This window comes from Geotrypetes seraphini, chromosome 2 (assembly GCF_902459505.1).
Source record: "Geotrypetes seraphini chromosome 2, aGeoSer1.1, whole genome shotgun sequence".
NCBI classification, from domain to species: Eukaryota; Metazoa; Chordata; class Amphibia; order Gymnophiona; family Dermophiidae; genus Geotrypetes; species Geotrypetes seraphini.
This window is the reverse complement of record NC_047085.1, coordinates 355,798,205-355,819,091: the sequence shown is the minus strand read 5'-3', so window position 1 is coordinate 355,819,091 and position 20,887 is coordinate 355,798,205. Positions and strand designations below refer to the sequence as shown.

Genomic DNA, 20,887 nt, shown 5'->3' with positions numbered 1-20,887 from the left:
TCCAGGGACCAGAATTGAATTTCCAGTCTATTTTTAGCTGTGTTTGACATAGATGGTCAAATCGGTATTCATCGGCTGACTGTGTCATAACATCCAAAAATAAACCTGCTATTTAGGTGAATCTATCTGGCCACCAAACATAGCCAGTCAGCCAATGAATACTGACGCTAACTGGATATGTCATGTGACATAGCTGGTGACTAGGGTAGCTGCTGTCCGTGAATATTCAGTGGCTATATCCCGCTGAATATTTGCAGTTAGCCAGCTTAGTGCAATGTAGCCGACCAGGAGCCATTCCTGACCAGCTAAATAGCGCCAAATATCAGGCGGAATTTGTTTCCATCAGTCTGATACTAGTAGCTCCTGCTGATTTCTTCTCATCACGTGCATTTTGTCTTTCTTATACTCCATTTTATTTTCCCTTTCTTTTTTTTATAAGAACATAAGTATAGCCTTATTGGGTCAGACCAATGATTCATGTAGCCCAGTATCCCTTCTTCACAGAGGCCAATCCAAGTCACAAGTGCCTGGTAAAACCCACATGGTAGCAGCATTCCATGCCGCCGATCCAAGGCAAGCAGCGGCTTCCCCCATGTCTCAACAGCAGACTATGGACTTTTCCTCCAGGAACTTTTCCAAACCTAAACCAGCTACAATAACCGCTCTTGTTAAAGTTGTTCCTCTTAAGCTTACATAAACATGCAAAACAGCAGAAATGTAAAAAATTATGTAATTCATAATTGCAAAGCAGAAATAAACAAAACTGGCAGCATGCCGAACATCACAATTTCTCCCACTTTGCATGTAGAGCTGGTATGATTCAGACAAGCCTTCAGAATTACTCTAGAATAGCGGCCGCCTCCAAAAGTAGGTGAGTGTTTCTTTAATTTATTCACTAGTGAATTTTTCTGCTCATTTCTTTCTTTCCTGAGACAGGTCATAGATCTGCCAGACATTTACAGCTATAAAAATCAACAATGATTATGGCTGAGTGGCCTGTATATGCTCTCAGACTAGAGCGCCATCAGAAAGTTAGTCCGGGGCAAGTTCAAACTAAGACAAAAGACACTCCTGTTACTTGCTGAATTAAAACATTATGGTGTGGTAGACACAGGCCATTTCCTGACATTTAATCTGCTGTTAGTCTGGAAAATATCAAAAAAAGGTCCCCAAGGATCTATTTAAACTTTTCTAGAGGTATCCGAATACATTGGTCACCTATCGAAAGATTGGATATTTTTGTTGGATGTAGTTCATAGTCATGAAATACACTATTTTCTTTTCATTGTACTGTTTAGCATGTGCCATAGATTTAAGGTATGCTTGAATCCACTTAAATCACCAGTGGATATTTACTTAGATATGCTTAATACATTTGATTAACGTTTTGAAAAATGTAGCTGCAGGCACGATTTAATCATGCTCTTATGTTTTCTGAGGTAGTTTCTCTCTCTGGACCTCATAGAAGAGAGAAGGTTGCTATGGAATTGCTGTGACTTGTTACAACCCACAACAGCAGTCCCTGCAGGGTATTTGCTGAGCTCTGACAAATTCACTTCAATGGCTGTTGCAATCCCAGTTCCTGTCAGAACAAGAGTAGGCATTCAGGATGGGAGCACTGACCATTAGAACAGGGTTTTCCAAGTTCAGTTCTTGAGGGCTGCATGCAGACCAGGTTTTCAGGATATCCCTAATAAATATGAATTCTCTCTAAACCTCATCGGGACTTATCAAATTCTCTAAATAGCTTTGTTAAGTTAAAACTAAAAAATCATCTAAAAACTAAACATATATCCTGAAATCAATTGATTATTTATTAATTAATTTATTAAACTATTTCAAGTAACTTCATAATAATGTGAATATATAAATTACAACATATTACATAATACACATTTTTTCATCCATAAATAGAACCCCACTCAAAAGTTCATTCACCCCAATAAAATGATCATATGTAAACTTTCTCTCAATGTTCACCCGTATTCAATTTAGCAGCAATCACTGTAGCTTGTATTTAGATCTTCAATGTATCAGCAGCAAAATCAATCCAAATTCCTTTCATATGCTTTTATCCACTTCTCAAAAGAATTTTGTAATATCCATTGCATTTGAGCTTAATTGCAATGGATATTACAAAATTCTTTTGAGAAGTGGATAAAAGCATATGAAAGGAATTTGGATTGATTTTGCTGCTGATACATTGAAGATCTAAATACAAGCTACAGTGATTGCTGTTATATTGAATACGGGTGAACATTGAGAGAAAGTTTACATATGATCATTTAATTGGGATGAATGAACTTTTGGGTGGGGTTCTATATATGGATGAAAAAATGTGTATTATGTAATATGTTGTAATTTATATATTATATTATTATGAAGTTACTTGAAAATAGTTTAATAAATAATTAATTGATTTCAGGATATATGTTTAGCTTTTTATATAATTTTTTAGTAATAAATATGAATGAGAGAGATCTCCACACAATGGACATAATGGGCATGCAAATCTTTCTCATGCATATTCATCAGGGACATCCTAAAAATATGGTCTTGTTGCAGCCCTTGAGAATTGAATTTGGACAAACCTGCATTAGACCATGCAAGGATCTGAAGCAAGCTAAGGCATTTGGAAGGGGTGTGGGCGGTTCATCCTGGTGCAGAACATAAGGGGGTACTTCCAGGGTCAGTGTCGTGTTTCAGGAAATTCTTCCCCTTCTGGCAGTGGCAGCCTTCAAAAGTCGCTGCTCTGCTGGCATTGGGCCTTCCTCTCTGCCGAGTCCTGCCTTTGCGGAAGCAGGAAGTAAATGGAACCAGCAGAGAGGAAAGCCTAACGCTAGCAGAACAGTGAGTTGTGAAGATTTCCAACGATGAGAGAGAGAGAGGAACTCATCGAGGGGAGTAAAGAAATGATGTAACCAATTGGAAGGCGGGAGGGGTAAGGAAGAAAAACATCCAGTTGGGGGAGGGAGAAGGAAGGGCAGGGAGAAGAGAGGAGAGAGTGATGCCAGACCATGGGGAAAGGATCGAGGGAAAGGAAGGAGAGGAAATGCCAAAGCATGAAGGGGGAGAGAGAGATGGAAGGGAAGGAGGCAGAGATGCCAGACCATCAGGAATGGAAGGAGGAAAAGGAAGGAGAGGAGAGGAGAGAGATGCCAGGACATGTGGGGAAGGGGAGGGAAGGAAATAGAAATGCCACACTATGGGGTGGGATGGGGTGGGAAGGAGGGAAAGAAAGGAGAAGAGAGAGATGCCAGAGCTTGTGGGAGGGAGTGGAGACAGGCAGAAAAATGGAGAGGGGGGTGAAGCAGAAATGAATCGTATAAAGGAGAGAATGAGTACAAGATAGACAGTTTATAGAAGGGGCATAGAAAGAGGGAAAATGCCATACAGAAAGGGGAGAGGGCAGACAGTTGATAGAAGGGGCAGAGAAAGAGGATAGTTGCAGGATGGAAAGGAGAGTGAAGAGAAGATGAGGAAAGCAGAAACCATAGATGACAAAAGGTAGAAAAAAAGATTTTCGTTGCTTTAGAATACAGTAGTATTGTAGCTATATTGATAAACATTTATAAATGGAAATAAGGTCATCTTTTTATAGGACTTATTTTAATACATTTTTTAACTAACTTTCAGAGAGCAAAATCCCCTTCCTTAGGTCAGGATGCCATAACGGCAGTACAGTATACATAATGACCTGAGGAAGAAGGTGTTCGCCTCTGAAAGATAATTGAAAAATGGAGTAGTCCAATAAAATGGTATTTCCTTATTTTCCATTTTTTGTTTCATTTATATTTGTTAATTTGTAAAGTGGTGATTGGTATTTTCAGCTTTTTCAAATTTACATTTGCTATCTTTATATTTTATACAGTATTAGGGAACATCACTGTTTCTGTTTCTGTGGTGTTCTGGGATAAATATTTTAAGCAACTACTGTATTTCTCTGTATCTATCTCATACTTGGATTTCAGAAGGCATCTAAAGACCTACTTATTCTCTAGATTTCTTGGAAATTGATTTTTTAATGTTTATTTGTGATTTATGTGCAGTCTATAAGTTGATTTTATGTTTTTATGTTATGCTATGTATTGTATGCAGGGTCTGGCTCCATGGTGGTTCAGTTTAGCTTCTGGCTACATATTTCTATTTTTAGTTTGCGATTACTTATTCCATACTGGGTGAGGGTGTATCTCTGTGTATGAAAAAACCATGATTTTCTGTTAGCACTGACTGTGCAGGATCGATCTCTATTAATATGGCTTGTTTAGTTCTAAGAGGAGAGTGTGTTGTTCAAACCCCATGCTGCTCCTTTTGACCCTGGGCAAGTCACTTAATCCTCCACTGCCACAGGTACATTAGATAAATTGTGATCTCACCAGGACAGATAGGGAAAATGCTTGAAGTACCTATTTGTAAACTGCTTTCAGTGTGGTTGTAAAACTACAAAAAGATGGTATACAAGTCCCAATCCCTTCACTCCTACAATGGGTATATTGATGTTCTTAAGCACTGCAGTAAGCACTAGGTACACCCATGTCATGTGACTTGGATTATTGCAAAAAATATGTTTTGTTTTTTTTATAAAGAGGAGGGGAAACTGAAGCAATTCAAAGGTTAACTAGCCCATTCACCATTTAGCCTAAGCCAGGTAGATCTGCTTCTTGTTTTCTGCTTCCAATTACAGGCCATACAGCTCTGGTGTACTCCCAGCCATTTCTTCAGTCTCATGACCTAAGTTGCTAAGTCAACCACTTTTACCACATTCTGTGACAACGAATTCCAGAGTTTAATTACACATTGAGTGAAGAAATATTTTCTCTGGTTTGTTTTAAATTTACTACTCATTGCGTGCCCTCTAGTCCCGTACTCCCTAGTAATTGTGGGAGAATAAACAAGTGATTCACATCTAGCTGTTCTACTCCATTCCCACTGATTCAATAGGATTGCCTGCCAACATCTACATGGCACCACATCCCTCCCAAATCTTCATCCACAGTGCAGATAAGCTCCTCTGTGGCTTCCTCTATGCACATTTCAGTCTATCCATGTAAAAATGAATTCTTATCTATTTCTTTGGCTCAAAGATCTTCTTGCATTTATTTATTTGTTCTATTTGTTATCCACTTAAAAAGCTAAAAAGCTTACAATAAAACATACACGTGGAGGGGCATAATCGAAAGTGACGTCTAAGTCCGTTTACGTCCATCTCGCAAGTCGTCCAAAGCTAAAAAGAGCCTAAGACACATTTTAGAAAGATACGTCCAACTTTTTTTTACTTTCGAAAATTGTCTAATTATACGTCCTACCGGTCTGATCATCCAAGCCGCTACATCGTCCATCTTTATACCACATTTCCGTCCAACTTTCCGTCCAAGTCCAAAACGCCTAGAACAAGCCCTGTTGGACGTGGGAGGCGTCTGCAAAGTGATGGATTGAACACCCAGACATGCCACCTAAATAGTGGGGTACCTTACAGAGCACTGCTGTGAACTTCACAAAAAGGGTGCCATGGCTTCTCCTCCCTACAGCTCCCTTATAGGTGATGGTAAGCCACCCAAACCACCTCCAGAATCCCCTAGACCCACTTATCTACCACCCCAATAGCCCTTATGGCTGCAGGAGCCACTTATATGCCAGTACAAAAGGGTTTTGGAGGTGTATAGGGCAGTGCACATGTTTAAGTATCAATGCAGTGATTACAGGGGCTTATGGGCATGAGTCCTCCTTTCTATGGGTCCCTAACCCACCCTCAAGATGACTTAAGCTGCCTCTGGGCTGGACGACTAGGCTTTCCTATGCCAGGCAGCCAGGTGATGATGGTCTGGAGGCTGAAATTTAAAGTTGTGAATAAAATTTTTATGGGGATGGGGGGGGGTTGGTGATCACTGGGGTAGTGTGTGTGGGTCTGTGTTATGTGTTTGCAGTGCTTATCTGGTGACTGTAGATGGATTTTTGTGACTTAGACCACATGACGTCCAAGTTCCGTCAATCCTGGGCTGTATAATTTTCGGTTATACATGCTGTACGACTAAGTCTAAGCCAGCCCACGTCCCGCCCAACTCCCGCCCTCGACACGCCTCCCGAAACGCCCTGTTTAGCTTTAGACGTTGAGCGGCACTATGAAGGCCTAGGTCATTTAGAAATACGTCCAAAATCTGTTTTTTTTTCGGCGTTTGGACGTTTTTGAGAAATGTTCGTCCAAGTGCTGACTTAGGCCGGTTTTGCACGTTTTTCTCTTTCGATTATGAGCCTCATAATATATAAAATTGACAAACTTCAAAATTACATATCAGTATTGGCCCTATGATCAATGTCTATAATCCCAACCCTTAGAAAACATATCGTTGTAGAATATTAACTACAACTCAAAGACTTGTACGAAAAAAATGAGTTTTCAACAGTTTTCCAAAGTGCAGCATGTCTTTGCACAAATGTATTGATCCTGGAATAGTATTCCATAATTACAACAAATCAGTAACTGGCTTAATGAAAATATGCTGATACGAAACGTAGCCAGATCTAAAAACATTCTATTCCCATGGAAACAGGATCTTGCCCTTACTGACTCGATCAAACTAAATAACTTCACAGTTCAATCAGTCACCTTAGTGAAAATTTTCAGAGGTATAATAGACGAAAAGTTGACCTTTCATAATCATATTAGTATGGTAGTAAAACACTGTTTCTGGAAGTTAAGGATGATCAGATCAATAGCCATAGTCCTGGACCCAGCCGCTCTAAGGGTTCCTTTTACAAAGTCGCGCTAGCGGGGTTAACACGCACAACTTTTCATCACGCGCTATCCCCCGCGCTTGCCAAACACTACCGCCTGCTTAAAAGGAGGCGGTAGCAGCTAGCGCATCTGGTGGTTTAGCGCGCGCTATTACGCATGTTAAACCGCTAGCACGCCTTTGTAAAAGGAACCCTAAATATTCTCATTCGTTCATTAATCATATCCAAAATAGATTATTGCAATTCTCTTTATAAAGGCATCTCTCAAAAGGAAATAAGGAGGCTGCAAATAATACAAAATACTCCAACAAAAATCATTACCAATTCAAAAGAGTCCGACCATGTTACTCCACTACTAAAAACTGCTCACTGGCTTCCAATCCAATATAGAATTTCCTATAAATCAGACAGTCAAAACTACCAGCTTTTTTGGATAGACTCCTTACTCCGTATTCCACATCTAGATCTCTAAGATCAACAAACCAAAATGTTCTTACAGTCCCTACTTTAAAGGAAATCAATACAAGGCGGAATGAAATATTTTCTGTTACAGCTCCCCAGCAATGGAATCACTTACCTATTTATCTCCGGGAAGAAACAATATTAGAATGGTTTAAAAGCTCATTAAAGAGCGTCTTCTTCATAGATGCTTTCGGAAATTAGCTTAGGATAAAGCCCCGGATCTCTTTTGCCCATCATTAAGCTGCAATTTCTTTGAAGAATAGACACTTCAAGCCAACAGGGTTCCCCATCCTTCATGTTTTTTTCCTTAATTGTTCTTTTCTCCTTAAAAAAATTGTAGTTCTACCCTTTTCCCTTCCGTTTCCATGCATGGTGTCCATAGTCTAGTCCATTGTACATCTTAATATGTATAAAATGTTATTTTTATTTTCTGTACATCGCTTTGAATTCATTATAAAAGCGTTTTTATCAAATTTTAATAAAGCCTGTAAACCTGTAGACTCCCATGCACTATAAGTGAATGTTGATCCATGAGGATCTCTTCAAATACCGCGTCAAACCCAAAATACAAGTAATAGCAGTTCAACCTGCCAAAATCTATAACAACTCACACAAGGAAAAATAAACCAGAAGAAAAATTAAACCAAAGGCACCTGTAACTAAGCTACAATTAACAGCACATCAGTAGCAGCAGCAAAACAACAGTATTCTCCTCATACAGAATTCGTATTCTGGCAAAAACAGTACCATTTATTTTTAAAAAGCTGCATTCCACCTAAATCACCCTGAAGTTGGATATGTCCAGTTTGCAGGAGTTCACTTTCGGTTGTCCCCATACTTCTTCTAGTGCTCTTTCAGAAAGACTATACCCATGATTCCCAAACCTGTTCTGGGGGAACCTAAGTCAGTTCAGGGGAGGATTCTCAAAGGTTACCATGTCCTTAACAGGGTCTCTAAACCGGTTCCAGCTGGTTTAGCGTGCCAGTAATTTTACCGGATGATTATCTGATCAGCCTTTTCTGAGCATCCTAGCAGTCTCCAACTCTGCCACGCAAATGTAGTACAATGAGGTCATTAATATCAAAATGGTAGTAAAAGGAGAAATCCGGGCGATTCCCTAACCTTGTTGTGCCACATTTGTGGCCAAATTTTTCTGACAGGGTCTGAGCTGTTGTAGACTTACTTTCTGGTGCATTACTTTGAGGCCACATTTACAACTGTGCTGCTGCATTCTAACCTGCAGCACCCTACAACAGGAAGCTAAGATCCCCAAGTACAATACTTTGCAATAATCCAATTTGCTGAGCAGTAATCTCTGTATTATCGTCCTAAAATCACATCCTGACAGCATCAGCTTTAACTTACATTCATCTTTTTACCAGCTTCATATGTTGCATATCACCTGTCCTATTTCTCTTGCATACACAACACCTGAACTCTTCACAAGTTTCTTCACTGGTAACATTGCACCAGATAACACAATATCCACCTGTATCTCAGGATCTATTTGTCTTCCCACTGACATAAGCTCTGTTTCATTCACATTCAGCACAATCTGATTCTCTCCCCACCCATCCACAAAGGTTATCAAAGTAGAACTGAATTTGTTCAACACAGTGGGAATAAAAAAACCCTGAATGTCATCCTCATAGAGTCTATATGCCACTTCCAAACCCAAAAATAGCTTCTCCACTGGGGCCATATAGATGTCAAATAGGAATGCAGATAATACCAAACTCTGTGGTACTCCTATAATAACAGGGTACAATGGAGCTACCACATCCCCCAATTTTCACCTATATTTGATACAATGCTTATAAAATTTCTAAGTCTTTTCCATAATAATAAAATCAGGGGTAAACATACGAACCAAACCAATCATATACATACCTATCTCTTTCCAGTTCATACAATCTCTGCAACAGGACCTCAACATTAATTGAGTCAAATACTGAAGATATGTCCAAGGTCACAAAGCAATAAATGACCTTGTCATCCATACCACATTGTAGCTTATCCACCATAGGCACAAATAACATTTCTGTACTATGTATTTTCCTAAACCCATAATGAGAAGGATCCAGTTCTTCCCTCTAATCAACATACTCGCTACCCTTTCAATTTCAACACTGAGATCAGTCGATCATTTCCCATCACTGAGTAAACTAAGACCATCTCTTTCATCAGGGGTATCACTGTCGTCAACTTCAATATAGAAGGAACTACACCCATACCAAGGGATGCATTCACCAACATTTGCAAGCGGCCTCACTCACAAGCTGCCTAAGAGTCGCTGAAGAGCAGGGGTTCGAATTACAGATACCATCTCGGCTTCAGACACTCTATGAAAGATATCCCACACATCTTAATCAACCTTCATTGGTACTCTTTCCATCTCCATAGCAGACATTATCACTTTCTTAAATAATGCTTCTATTGTCTCCATGACCCTCCCCCCCCCACAACTCCCTAGCACTAAACCCCAATGTTACAGGGCCAGCATGCTTCCCCATCAAATTTTTCACCATATAGAACAACTCCTTTGGTCTATGCAAAGCCTCTCTTACTTTCTTCTGATAGTATTCATTCCTTACCGTCTCAAAAAATACCCAAATACCCACTTCTAGTTCTGTAACTTTCATGGTCATCTCTATCCCTAGATTTCCTCCAAACTCTCTCTGATTGTCACAGCTCTCTCTGTAATACCATCAAGGCACCCAAATTCTAAGGACATGACACAGTTTGCAGTAGTTGAAGCAGGAGGTGATGAAGGTCTTGGATCCTGTCCCCAGATCTAGTGACGGAACATAAGAATAATAAAACCGCATGCAGCACGCGGCACTGCCATTTGATGGCCACAGTAGGTTTGCTGTGATGCCTGTGGAAATGCTCACACAGCTTTAGTAAAAGGCATCCCAGGCCCTTGTAGAAACTGAAGGATAAATTCTATATATGTCAACTAAAAAAATCAGTGGTTTCAGGTTTATTAAAAATTTGATATACCGCCTTATTAAAAATTCAAAGCGGTTTTACACAATATAAAAACAGAGTATAATAAAAGTGTACATTAAAAACAAATTACAAACAATGCTACAAATAATCAAACGCACTGACGAACATAAACTTACCGATACAAGATGAAGAAGGGCAGAAATACAATTTGTATGAAGAGAAAGAGAGGGGAAGAGGGATCAAGACAAAAGGAAGGGGAACAAAGTATAAAAAGTCTATGATTATGTAAAATAAGCTAAAATGATTAAAAGATGGCAAGGAACAGATTTCCATTACCGTCCTTAAAAGGACTATTATACACCATATGTGTCTTTAAAAAGAAAAGCCTTCAAGTTACTTTTAAATTTACTACCCCCGGAGTTAGGTGCGGTTTATAGAATCACGTGTAGTGCCCAACCGTGTGGCTATCATTTATGCAAATGAAAAACAGGAAGAAATGTCTGCACCTAGGTTGTGCACAGATTGAATGTATTCTATAACAGTGCTCCTCAGTGGCGTAGGAAGGTTGAGTGGCACCCGGGGTGGCGGTGCCCCTCCACCGCCCTGTTCTCTGTCCCCCACTCCTTCTTGACACCCACCGCCACACATGTACCCCCTTCCCTTTCCCTGTATTTTTGTTTTAATTTTCCAGGCGCAAGCAACCTCACAAACTTGCTGCCCGCATCTTGTCGGCTATCCCTCTGATGTCACTTCCTAGGTACAGGGCCCGGAAGTGACATCAAAAAGAGGCGACACTGACGCAGCCAACAAGTTCGTAATGCTACTTGCATGGGGAAAATAAAAAAGGTGTGAGGGAAGGGAAGTGGGGGTAAGGTGAAAAGGAGTGGGGGGGGAGAGAGGAAGATGGCCCCCCCGGCACCCCCTTTACTACACCACTGGTGCTCCTAACTTTTAGGAATGTCCATGGTCCGCCCATGCTCTGGCCACCCCTCCCCCTCCCTTTTGAGATGCATACACTAAAATTTATACGAATGTATAAAATAATGCTTAGAAAGTTGTGCGTGTAAATTCTAATTAGTACCAATAATTGCTTGTTAATTGGCTTATTAAACAATTAACCTGTGTGCTCAAATCAGCAATGTGCATGGATTTGCACACACAACTTTGGCCACAGCAGACAGAATCCAGGGGTAACGCCACAAGTGCAAATGATAATCCCAGTCACACAGGGAAACTGGGCTTTGTCAGTAAATGTCTCTTTATTTTATTTCTAAGAACGTGCATGCTGCCCTTTCGGAACAGTTATCATATGAGCCAGTTTACAATAAAACAATAGGAACACATCAGTATCAAAGATTACTAACATCTACTTCTCCTGTGAGTCATGGAAAGTAATTGCAACAGAACTATGCAATTAAACTCTTTTTTTTAATGTTATTGTTTACAGCACTATAATTTAACCTTTTAATATACAATTCGGCAAGTATGCAGAGAGATGTTTTGTGCAGCCCATTTAAATGCCAGGGTTCATTTTTTTAAATAGTAGAGGTGCCCAGGAATGTAGGCTAAAAGCACATCCAAAAAGCAGTGGACAGATACGACAAAAACCAGAGAGATGATTGATTCCACTAATGTCTGAAGAGAAGCAGAGCCAGGGACCAAAGAGGGGGGTCATCCCCTTCATTTTAAAGACAAATTGTGAGGTGTACCTACACAGAATGCAGGTGTGCTCTTCTTCACACAGCTCAGAGGCCTGGATAGGAAAAACCAAGCCTAGAGTGATCTTGAGGAAGCTCTTCTAAACAGGTAAGCACTCTACAACCAGAAGCCTCATGCAGAGAATTACTGAGAAGCAACACAAAAAACAAATCTATCCTAGCAAGAGCAAATGAAGTGAAATGACACCTCTTGGGCTTTTTTTCTGTTTAGGTAAGTTGCCATTCATTGAATGTATTAATCCATTTATCATTTTCAGCTGTGTAAAATCTTATAAAACGGGAAAGAGCTCATTAAGGCCCCCGATTCTATTTATATCGCTATAAGAATCGGTGCCAACTAGCGCAGCGCTAAGCGCAAATCTATAAAAGATAGGCGCACTGTATAGAATCACGCTTAGTGCCACCTAAGCAGCCTTAGGCATCACTAGGCATCCAAACTTTCAGGCATACAGTATTTATACCAGGGGCACATCCTGTAGGCAGTCATCCGACACCTCTCCTCCTCGCTGGCACGTCTCCGTGCCTCTCCTCTTCCGGCATCCCTCCCAACGGCAACTCAGGACCCCACCTGGAGGACCTCCGCGCATGCGCAGATGTTGATGTGATGACATCATTCATGCAAAAGATGTCATTGCGTTGACATCTGCACATTTCTAGATGCGTCAAGCCGCTGTCCCAAGTTTAGTATGTCACGGCTCCAGACTAGTATATCCCATCATCTTAACATGCTCATGGATATTAATACAAAATTTTATAAATGGTTATGGTTTATTAACTTATACATATTCCACCTTTCTCCTAGGTGGATTGCAATGTAACATACATAGTTAAAAAACCAAATACATAGTATGTAAATAACCAAATACAGTACTGTATAAAGAAGTCCAAGAGCTGATGTCTTCAACAACAGAATAAATGCCGCTTTAATAGTTTCTTAAACATGCAAATTCTTCTGATGTCAAATAGTCTCAGGTAGCCTGTTCCATTCCAAAGGACCTGCACAGGAAAAGGAACCCTTCCATACAAACTGTAAGTGCAATTATTGACAAGATGGTGCATCAATGTTAGAAGTCCATAGGTTTTAGAAGAGCGCAAAGTCCATAGGCGCATAAACTTTCAGACAAGTCTACAAGTACTCAGGAGCTTGCTGTTGTAAGCTCAGATAAACCAACAATAATAATTGAACTCGCATTCCATATTCAATTGTTAGCCAATACAAAGAGATCAACTAGGAAGACACACGGTCAACCTTAAACAATCTAAACAAAAGGTGTTTTGCTGAATTTTGTGCAACTTGCAAAGAATGCAAACATATAGCTGGCATTCCCAAATAGGCAATGTTACAATAATCAAACCCCGACAACACTCGTTTGAAATCATACCCAGGAAAATATGAACGAAATTTGTGTCAAATTCTCAACTTAAAGTAGCTGGTACAAAACTTTACATGGAATTTTTTTTATTTATTAAAAAGTGTATTCCTATGCAAGGTCCGCACGTGGAAGTAGTGGCTTAAACGTGCATGTGTAAATGCTGCTCTTTAAGCCTGGAGATGTTTCAAAATAAAGGCCTCTGTGTAATATATGAATATCTCTCTAGTGTAATATATGAGGGGCCGCTGAAAAGTTCTCAGCCCAACCGAGAAGAGAATGATGTGGAGCCATGAAACGTACAAGTTATTCTACACTTTACGCTTTTCTTTTCAATGATATGAAATGAAACGAAAAGTGTCAAGAAAAGTGTGGAATAACTTGTAATTTTCATGGCTCCACATCATTCTCTTCTTGGTTTGGTCGAGAACTTTTCAGCGGTCCCTTGTATCGTGATGTCATAATGTCTCATTCCACCAATGCATAAGAGCTAACCTCATCTGTGATGTCACCATGGCTTGGTTTCCCTATACCCTATACCCTATACTTATGTCCAAGTGTCAAGAAAAGTGGAATAACTTGTAAGTTTCATGGCTTCACATCATTCTCTTCTCGGTTGGGCTGAGAACTTTTCAGCGGCAGACAACCTCACTTTCTTTAACAGTGGCATAATCAATGAAAAGCATCCCTGCAAGGCTGTTGAAAGACAAGCATTTGACAAATGCTTATTTTTGTGGATGTCTGCAACATAATTACAGTTCACAAGAAGCACAGTGAGCAGGAATGAAAAAAGCAAACGCTGCTATTTAAATGAACTTATACCGAAGGGAGAACCCATCTCTCTCCACGTTAGCTGTGTTGTACACTGAAGGGTTAAATTACAGGCTGAGAAAGAACAGAATACGTACCTACAGTCCATATTTTGAGCGTAATTGAATAGTTACCTTGCTCCTGCCTTTCATAACCCCCTTATGATTACTGCATGAGTGAATGCTACTTTCAAGCTTAACTTTATGATACGCTGCTAGCCGTCATTTTGCTCTCCTTTATTTATTCCTTTTTAGGCGAGGCTTTGCGCAAGCACTTTCCAAGTTGTTAGTTTTCTTTGTTATTGTAGTCAGACCATGCAGTGATCCAAAACCCTCCCACCGGGAAAGGATACGTTGCTTTAACTGAAGAGTCGTCCCGGGCACAGAGAGGCCTTGCCCCGTGAGTTCAAACAGCAGCAGAGAACAGGCCGGGCTTTGCCCTGGACAGTGGGTCGGGTCTGAGCTAGCACAAGCGCTTCTGCTGGGATTTCACTAAGGAAGGCCAGGCAGCGGCAGGGCTTGGCTGGGTGTCTTAATGTTACCCGTCAGTGAGACTTTGCTGGATCAAAGGCAACAGATGCGAGTTTGGGGAGAGCAGAATAAAAACCCCTTGGGCACGACACCCTCTGCTGGAGTAAAACCTAAGGCTGCCAGATACACGGAAGGGCTGAAAGTTGCAAATGGGCTGTACGGCGAGTGTGGCTAGCCAGGGAGATGAGCTCTGTACACCACCTGTGGATGAAGATCTGAGCCGGCCACGGAGCAAGAGCCAGATGATGACGAGAGAGGTAGGTGAGAACGAGAAGTAGGAAACACCCCCCCCCCCTCAAACAAACCGCAGAGATCATAGATCACATCCTATGGGTGATAGATCAGAGTTTTAAAAAATTGCCTTAATTTAGCCTTCTGGGTTTGCGGCTTTGCTTTTTTTGAAAGTGGTTTACTGGCAACCCAGCTTCAGAGAAAAATTGTGGTACATCAGATAGGCTATGGGCTCCTTTTACAAAGATGCATTAGGCCTCAACGCGAGGAATCGCGTATGCTAAATTGCCACGTGCGCTAGCCGCTAAGCCTCCTTTTAAGCAGGCGGTAATAATTTTGCTAGCGCGCGGTAATTTTGGGCGCGCGCTAAAACCGCTAGCACACCTTCGTAAAAGGAGCCCTATATCTTTGTCTGAGAAATGTTATTGTTTTTTTTTTTTTTATTATTTATCAATGGCATTACAAGTTAAACCACCTGTACAAGAAATACAGAGGAAGAGCTCTCCACCAAATACAATAAAGCTTTTTTTTTTTTTTTACCTACTACTATTAATTAGAGGGGGTGGGAGGAATACAAATCAAAGAAACTCTACCTAGTCCTCAGACCACAAAAAAAAAAAAGGGCGGGGGAGGGGGGAGGAGTCACATTATTATTAATTTTTTTAAAATTTATTGATTTTCCAACTATCAACAGTGCAATAAACAAGTAGATGTACATATAATAATTCAATAAAAGCACATTCATCTTGCAAACATACATGAACAATCATTTTTACCCCTCCCACCCAATGACTAATGAAGAAAAACAAAAATACATAGGTTCCTTCAATAACCTTTCCCAATTTAAATGAATGGTATATCTCCACTCCCCTCCCACCCTCCCTGGAAGTGTATACTCAAAGGGCTAAAATTAAAATCAATAATCACTCCTTACAGAATTTTGTCAATGGTTCCCATCCTTACATTTTCTATAATGTCCCAGTTGTATGGTAAACATAAGTTCCAGTCTAAAAGTGTGGCATAAAGATTCCCACCAGAAATGATAATTTCATCGGTCCCAGTCTTTCCAGTTCTTCAAAATAAGTTGTGACATTAAAGATAAAGGAAATAAAACAAAGGAATAGTTCTAATAAGCAAAGGCTTAAATGTTTTGTTCCAGTTTTATATCTTTCACTGCCTTTTCTCCTCCCCTTCCAACAACTTGATCTATTATCATTCTTTCCCCTCTCCATTCCATTTCCCTTTGCACCTATCGGTAAGTTTCTCAAGTGCAACTAGAACACTGAGGGCTAGATTCTGGGTGTCAGGTCAAAAGCGCGCCGGGACAAAGGCGCGCCTAGACAATTGAGCGCAGCGCGCGCCGCCACGCCGCTCTAAATTACTGTTTTTAGTGCTCCGATGGGGGGGGGGGGGCGTGGGGGGGAACCCCCCACTTTACTTAATAGACATCACGCCGCGTTGTGGGGGGTTATAACCCCCCACATTTTACTGAAAATTTCACTTTTTCCCTGTTTTTAGGGAAAAAGTTCAGTTTACAGTAAAATGTGGAGGGTTACAACCCTCAAACCCCCCATAATGCTGGCACGATGTCTATTAAGTAAACTGGGGGGGTTCCCCAACAAAACCCCCCGTCGGAGCTAAAAACTGTCATTTAGAGCGGCGCGGCGGCGCGCGCTGCGCTCAATTGTCGGCGCGCGCTTTTGTCTTTCGCGCCGTTGTCTATGAACCAGATTCTGTAATCTGTGCCTACATCGGATGGCAGCTACAAAAATGGCACCTTCTATGTGTCAATCACCCTTAGGCACCATGTACAGAATCGCGGCTACTATCTCCTAAGAAAAAACGTAGGCGTTGGGAAGGTAGGCCAGGGTTTTAAAGATCTATATTGCTAGGGTTACCAGATTGTACTTTAGTAAAATCTGGACCCCTAGACCCACCCCAGTCCTGCTCAGTTCCACCTATCCCTGCCCTGTTACGCCTCAGTCCCGCTCCCAATCCTGCCCTAGCCCCGCCAGGTGCTTGTGACTTATTCTGGCCACTGTTGAAAACAGGATACTGGGCTTGATGGATTTTTGGTCTGATCCAGTATGATAATTCTTATGTTATTACATTGTAGCCATAGTTACAGTGATAAAGGAAAAATGTGATCCAGGGAAACACGATTGGAGATCTTTTCATTGCACTTCTCCCTCCGTATCTGCGGTTTCCGTATCTGCGGATTCGCTTATTTGCGATTTTTTTGGCTGCTGACTCCGCCCCCCTAATTTTCATCACTGAACCTGGAGTTTCACATTGGAAATCGCTGCTCCTGGTGGTTCCTGAAGGACATCGCTGCTCCCGGCGTTGTACGGAGCAAATCGCAGGTCAGGTTATTCATGGTTTATTATCTTTTTCAGGTCTATTTTACCGAAAAACCGCAAATAACACGCAAACAGTTATCTGTGGTTTTTCGGTATTCACGGCTATGTTCTGCCTGCATCCCCCGCGAATACGGAGGGAGAAGTGTATTTTAAAATGATAGGGACTCTGCTACAATAATGTACTGTATAAAGTTTGTAAAATATGCCTGTGTTTCTGGATTTTTCATATTGCTTTTCTTGGATATTTCATAGTACACACTTTGCTCTGGCATATTGTTACTCAGAACACACAGAGTTCTTTTTCAATAAATGGACCATTATTTCAGTTAATAATTTTACAACAAGGCTGCTTTTCAAAAATTTCTACATGACCAGTTTGCAATGAGGGAAGAAAGAAAGGCTTCTCTGACTGACAAGAGCTTCCAGGCATCAATTTGCTCTATGGCCGGCAGCAAAACAAATGGCTCATTCTTCTGCAGATTTTAGCAGGCAAGAGACGAAAGAAGAAATGGATGCCAAACATTATTAATAATCTGTATAATAGATATTCTGGGTTTTTAGAGCTGAGATACCACAACACTAGCTAATCAATCAAAAACTAAACATGTGATTAAGCATTTCTAAAGAAAGGACATGTTTGCAACCGGAGGCAGAAACCGATCAGGCATCACTTATATCACAGCAGAAGCCTACCAGAATGCTGGTTTCAAAATAATAGTGGGGGGAAAATTTAAAATGCAATGTAAAAATACATTTTAAGTTCCACTCTAGAAGCAATACTTTTCTTCGTAGAGGGCTATCTTGCCAAATCCACAATTCATTCAAAGGTTGTTAGTGTAGTGGGTCCACAAATGTGGAATACACTTCCTGACAGTATTCATCTAATTCCACTGTTTTTATCCTTTCGTAAGATATTGAAAGCTTTTTTGTTTAGAGAGGCATTTGGAAATGTACCATGAGATAATTTGGTGGTAGATGTTATGTAGTTTGGGTTTGTTTTAATTTTGTAAAGGCATTTGTTTGTTATTTGTTAAGGCATTTTTATCTGAGTTTTTATTATTATTATTATGTTCATTTTAATCTGTGTATGTATATTTTGTAACCCGTATAGATACTGTGATATGTGGGATATAAGTATTTTAAATAAATAATTGCCTTTGCTCTCCATTCGATTCCCCACCCCCATCTCATCACCTCAGGACATCTAACTGAAGTGGTGGGCAATTATGCAACTAGAAATGGTGAGAAGGAGCAAAGCAAGCTGAGAAGGATCAGCAATTAATTTGCAGGAGGGTTAGAGAAGGATTATAACCTCCAAATCCTCTGTAATCCTTTCACCTTTTCTCAAAATGAATCTGATGTGTGTTCTCTGCAACTTCACATATTTTTTGTAGAGGTCCACAGTAATAATAATTTTAAAAGCCAGCTCATTTCAAGGAAAGATTACAGGATGATCCTATATAATCCACCAGGGATACACTCTTCTGATACTAACTTTATGGTATTGGTGATATGGTGTCAAGCATTAAAGTTAGAGGCAACCGAACCTGCTTTTTTCAGTTTCGGCCAAAACCAAAACTGCTACCGAAACTGTCTAATCACTGTTGGCCAAAACTTATCACCTGATTTTGGCTGAAGCCCAAACTGAAACCAAAAGTTTAAAGTTTGGCTGTGTGAATATGAATCAATGAGGCACACCATAGATTGTCAGAGTTTGCAGTCAGCAGTCCTATGCTAAACCCACAGGAGATTATTACACCCCAGCCATTTTAGCAAGGGCTTCCCAACAAGTCTTATATGTTTAGGTTTCCAAGTTGCAGATGAGGCAGGATATTTGTGAGAACATGTTTAAAAATATCATGATTACTAGCTTTTCTGCTTACCCAAACTAAAGATAAAGCATCAATGACATGTTTCCCATTTTGAATTTAGGGTAAAGGCATCCAGGCACACTAGTCTACACTACAGACATTATACCAACCTAGGGTTGCCAGACATCCGCATTTCCCCGGACATGCCCTTCTTACATATGCAGGGGTCTGGACGGCTTTTCAAAATCCGGCACTTTGTCCGGGTTTTGAAAAGCTTTCCTTCATGCAGGAGGGCATCTGCGCATGTGCAGATGTGACGTCATTGCATCTCATCCGCACATGCACAGATGTGCTGCCTGACGAGAACAGGCAGCAGGGGGGCAGGATTGGAGGTGGGGCTGGGGCGGGCTTGGGGGTGTGATGGGGCAGAACCGGGGCATGATGGGGCAGAGATGGGTGGGACTGGGTGGGCCTGGGGGGCGGATCTAGGGGTCTGGATTTTCCAGATGGAAAATCTGGTAACCCTATACCAACCTGATGTACAATCTAGAATGAAAAAGCACCTTGATATTAATGAAAAAATTACTGATATTACTGAAAAAATAGTCAAGAGCAATACATTTCTCAAATTGTTTTCTAATATATAAACTTCATTTCATTGTAATATCACCATAAACTGACCAGTACTTGTGCTTGAAAACAATCACTGCAGGTTCTTTTCTCTTCGAGTCTAGTTTCTGCACGTCACAAGTTTTATTAAAATGCTTTATCTTCATCATACCCAACAGTCTGAAATTTCTTTCAATCATCCAAATAGTATCCAAGGGTGGCATAGTCCAGTCCTGGTTTTACTGGATACTGTACCCACTCACACAAACAGCCTAGACACTCTTGCAGGTATAATAGGTTTTAAAAAAATTAAGTACATGAAGCACTAGGTAGAGGCCTAAGGCCCACATTGCGCAGGAGCAGGCTGGAGGAGCAGGAGGGTCTGATTAGGCAAGCCTCCTGCTCCCAACTTAAAGGTACCCGGGGGGGGGCAATGGTGGGGGGGCCTATGGCAGGAGGGAGTGGGCATCCCTCCTACCATATCTAAGTTCGGCCGGGGGAGTGGGTATGGCGGGATGGGAGTGGGCCAACGGCAGGAGAGAATGGACATCCCTCTTGCCATATTTAAGATTGGCAGTGGCGGGGGACGTCTGGTGGCAGGAGAGAGTGGGCATTGCTCCTGCCATATTCATTTGGGGGGGAGCGTTGGGGTGAGCATCTGGTGGCAGGAAGAAGTGGGCATCCCAGGGAGGGGGCGCTTTGTCAGAGGGGACGCTGTCAGGAGGCTTTTTATTTCATTTTTTATTTATTGGGCAGATATTTTGCATGTTTAATACAAGCAAAATATCTGTGCCATTGCAAAAAAAAAATTAAAATTAAAAAAACCCCAGGCAGACCTATCAGTAACTCAGTTACCGATAAGTATGATTTCTTTTTCTGAGTTGTGTCTGGATTGTCACGGCACAACATCCAGCAATAGTCGGACATCATACTCTCATTCCAGAAACCTTGGTAGTGATTGCTTAAAATCTTCATCCTGCATAATGGATTTGATCTGTGGACCTATAAGTATCCCTTCCTTCAGTTTTGCAGTGCTGATTTTTGGAAATTTCTTAACAAGATATAGAAAACCTGGTGAGTTTGCTTTATCTATGGCCTTTACCAGGTTCTTTATCAACCCCAGCTTGATATGAAGCGGTGGAAGAAATATTTTATGAGGATCCACCAATGGCATAAATTTCACACTGCTTGTTCCTGGGTTATAGGTATCCCTCAGCTGCCAGACATGCTTGACATAATGTTCTGCTGTAGATCTGCTATCCCACAAGTACAGGAAACAGAAGTATTTAGTGAATCCTCCTT

At 41.0% G+C, this 20,887-nt stretch overlaps 1 protein-coding gene across 2 annotated transcripts in view; it reads left to right on the top strand.

Annotated features, from left to right (window-relative positions):
- The first annotated feature begins 14,532 nt into the window (after positions 1 to 14,532).
- The window catches only part of TNS3 (tensin 3), a 776,331-nt gene continuing 769,976 nt past the window's right edge, over positions 14,533 to 20,887 (top strand). For both annotated transcript variants that reach the window (XM_033930434.1, XM_033930433.1), the window contains exon 1: positions 14,533 to 14,831. In XM_033930434.1, the coding sequence (XP_033786325.1) occupies positions 14,724 to 14,831 (108 nt within the window). In that variant the 5' untranslated portion in view covers positions 14,533 to 14,723. The remainder of the gene's footprint in view (positions 14,832 to 20,887) is intronic.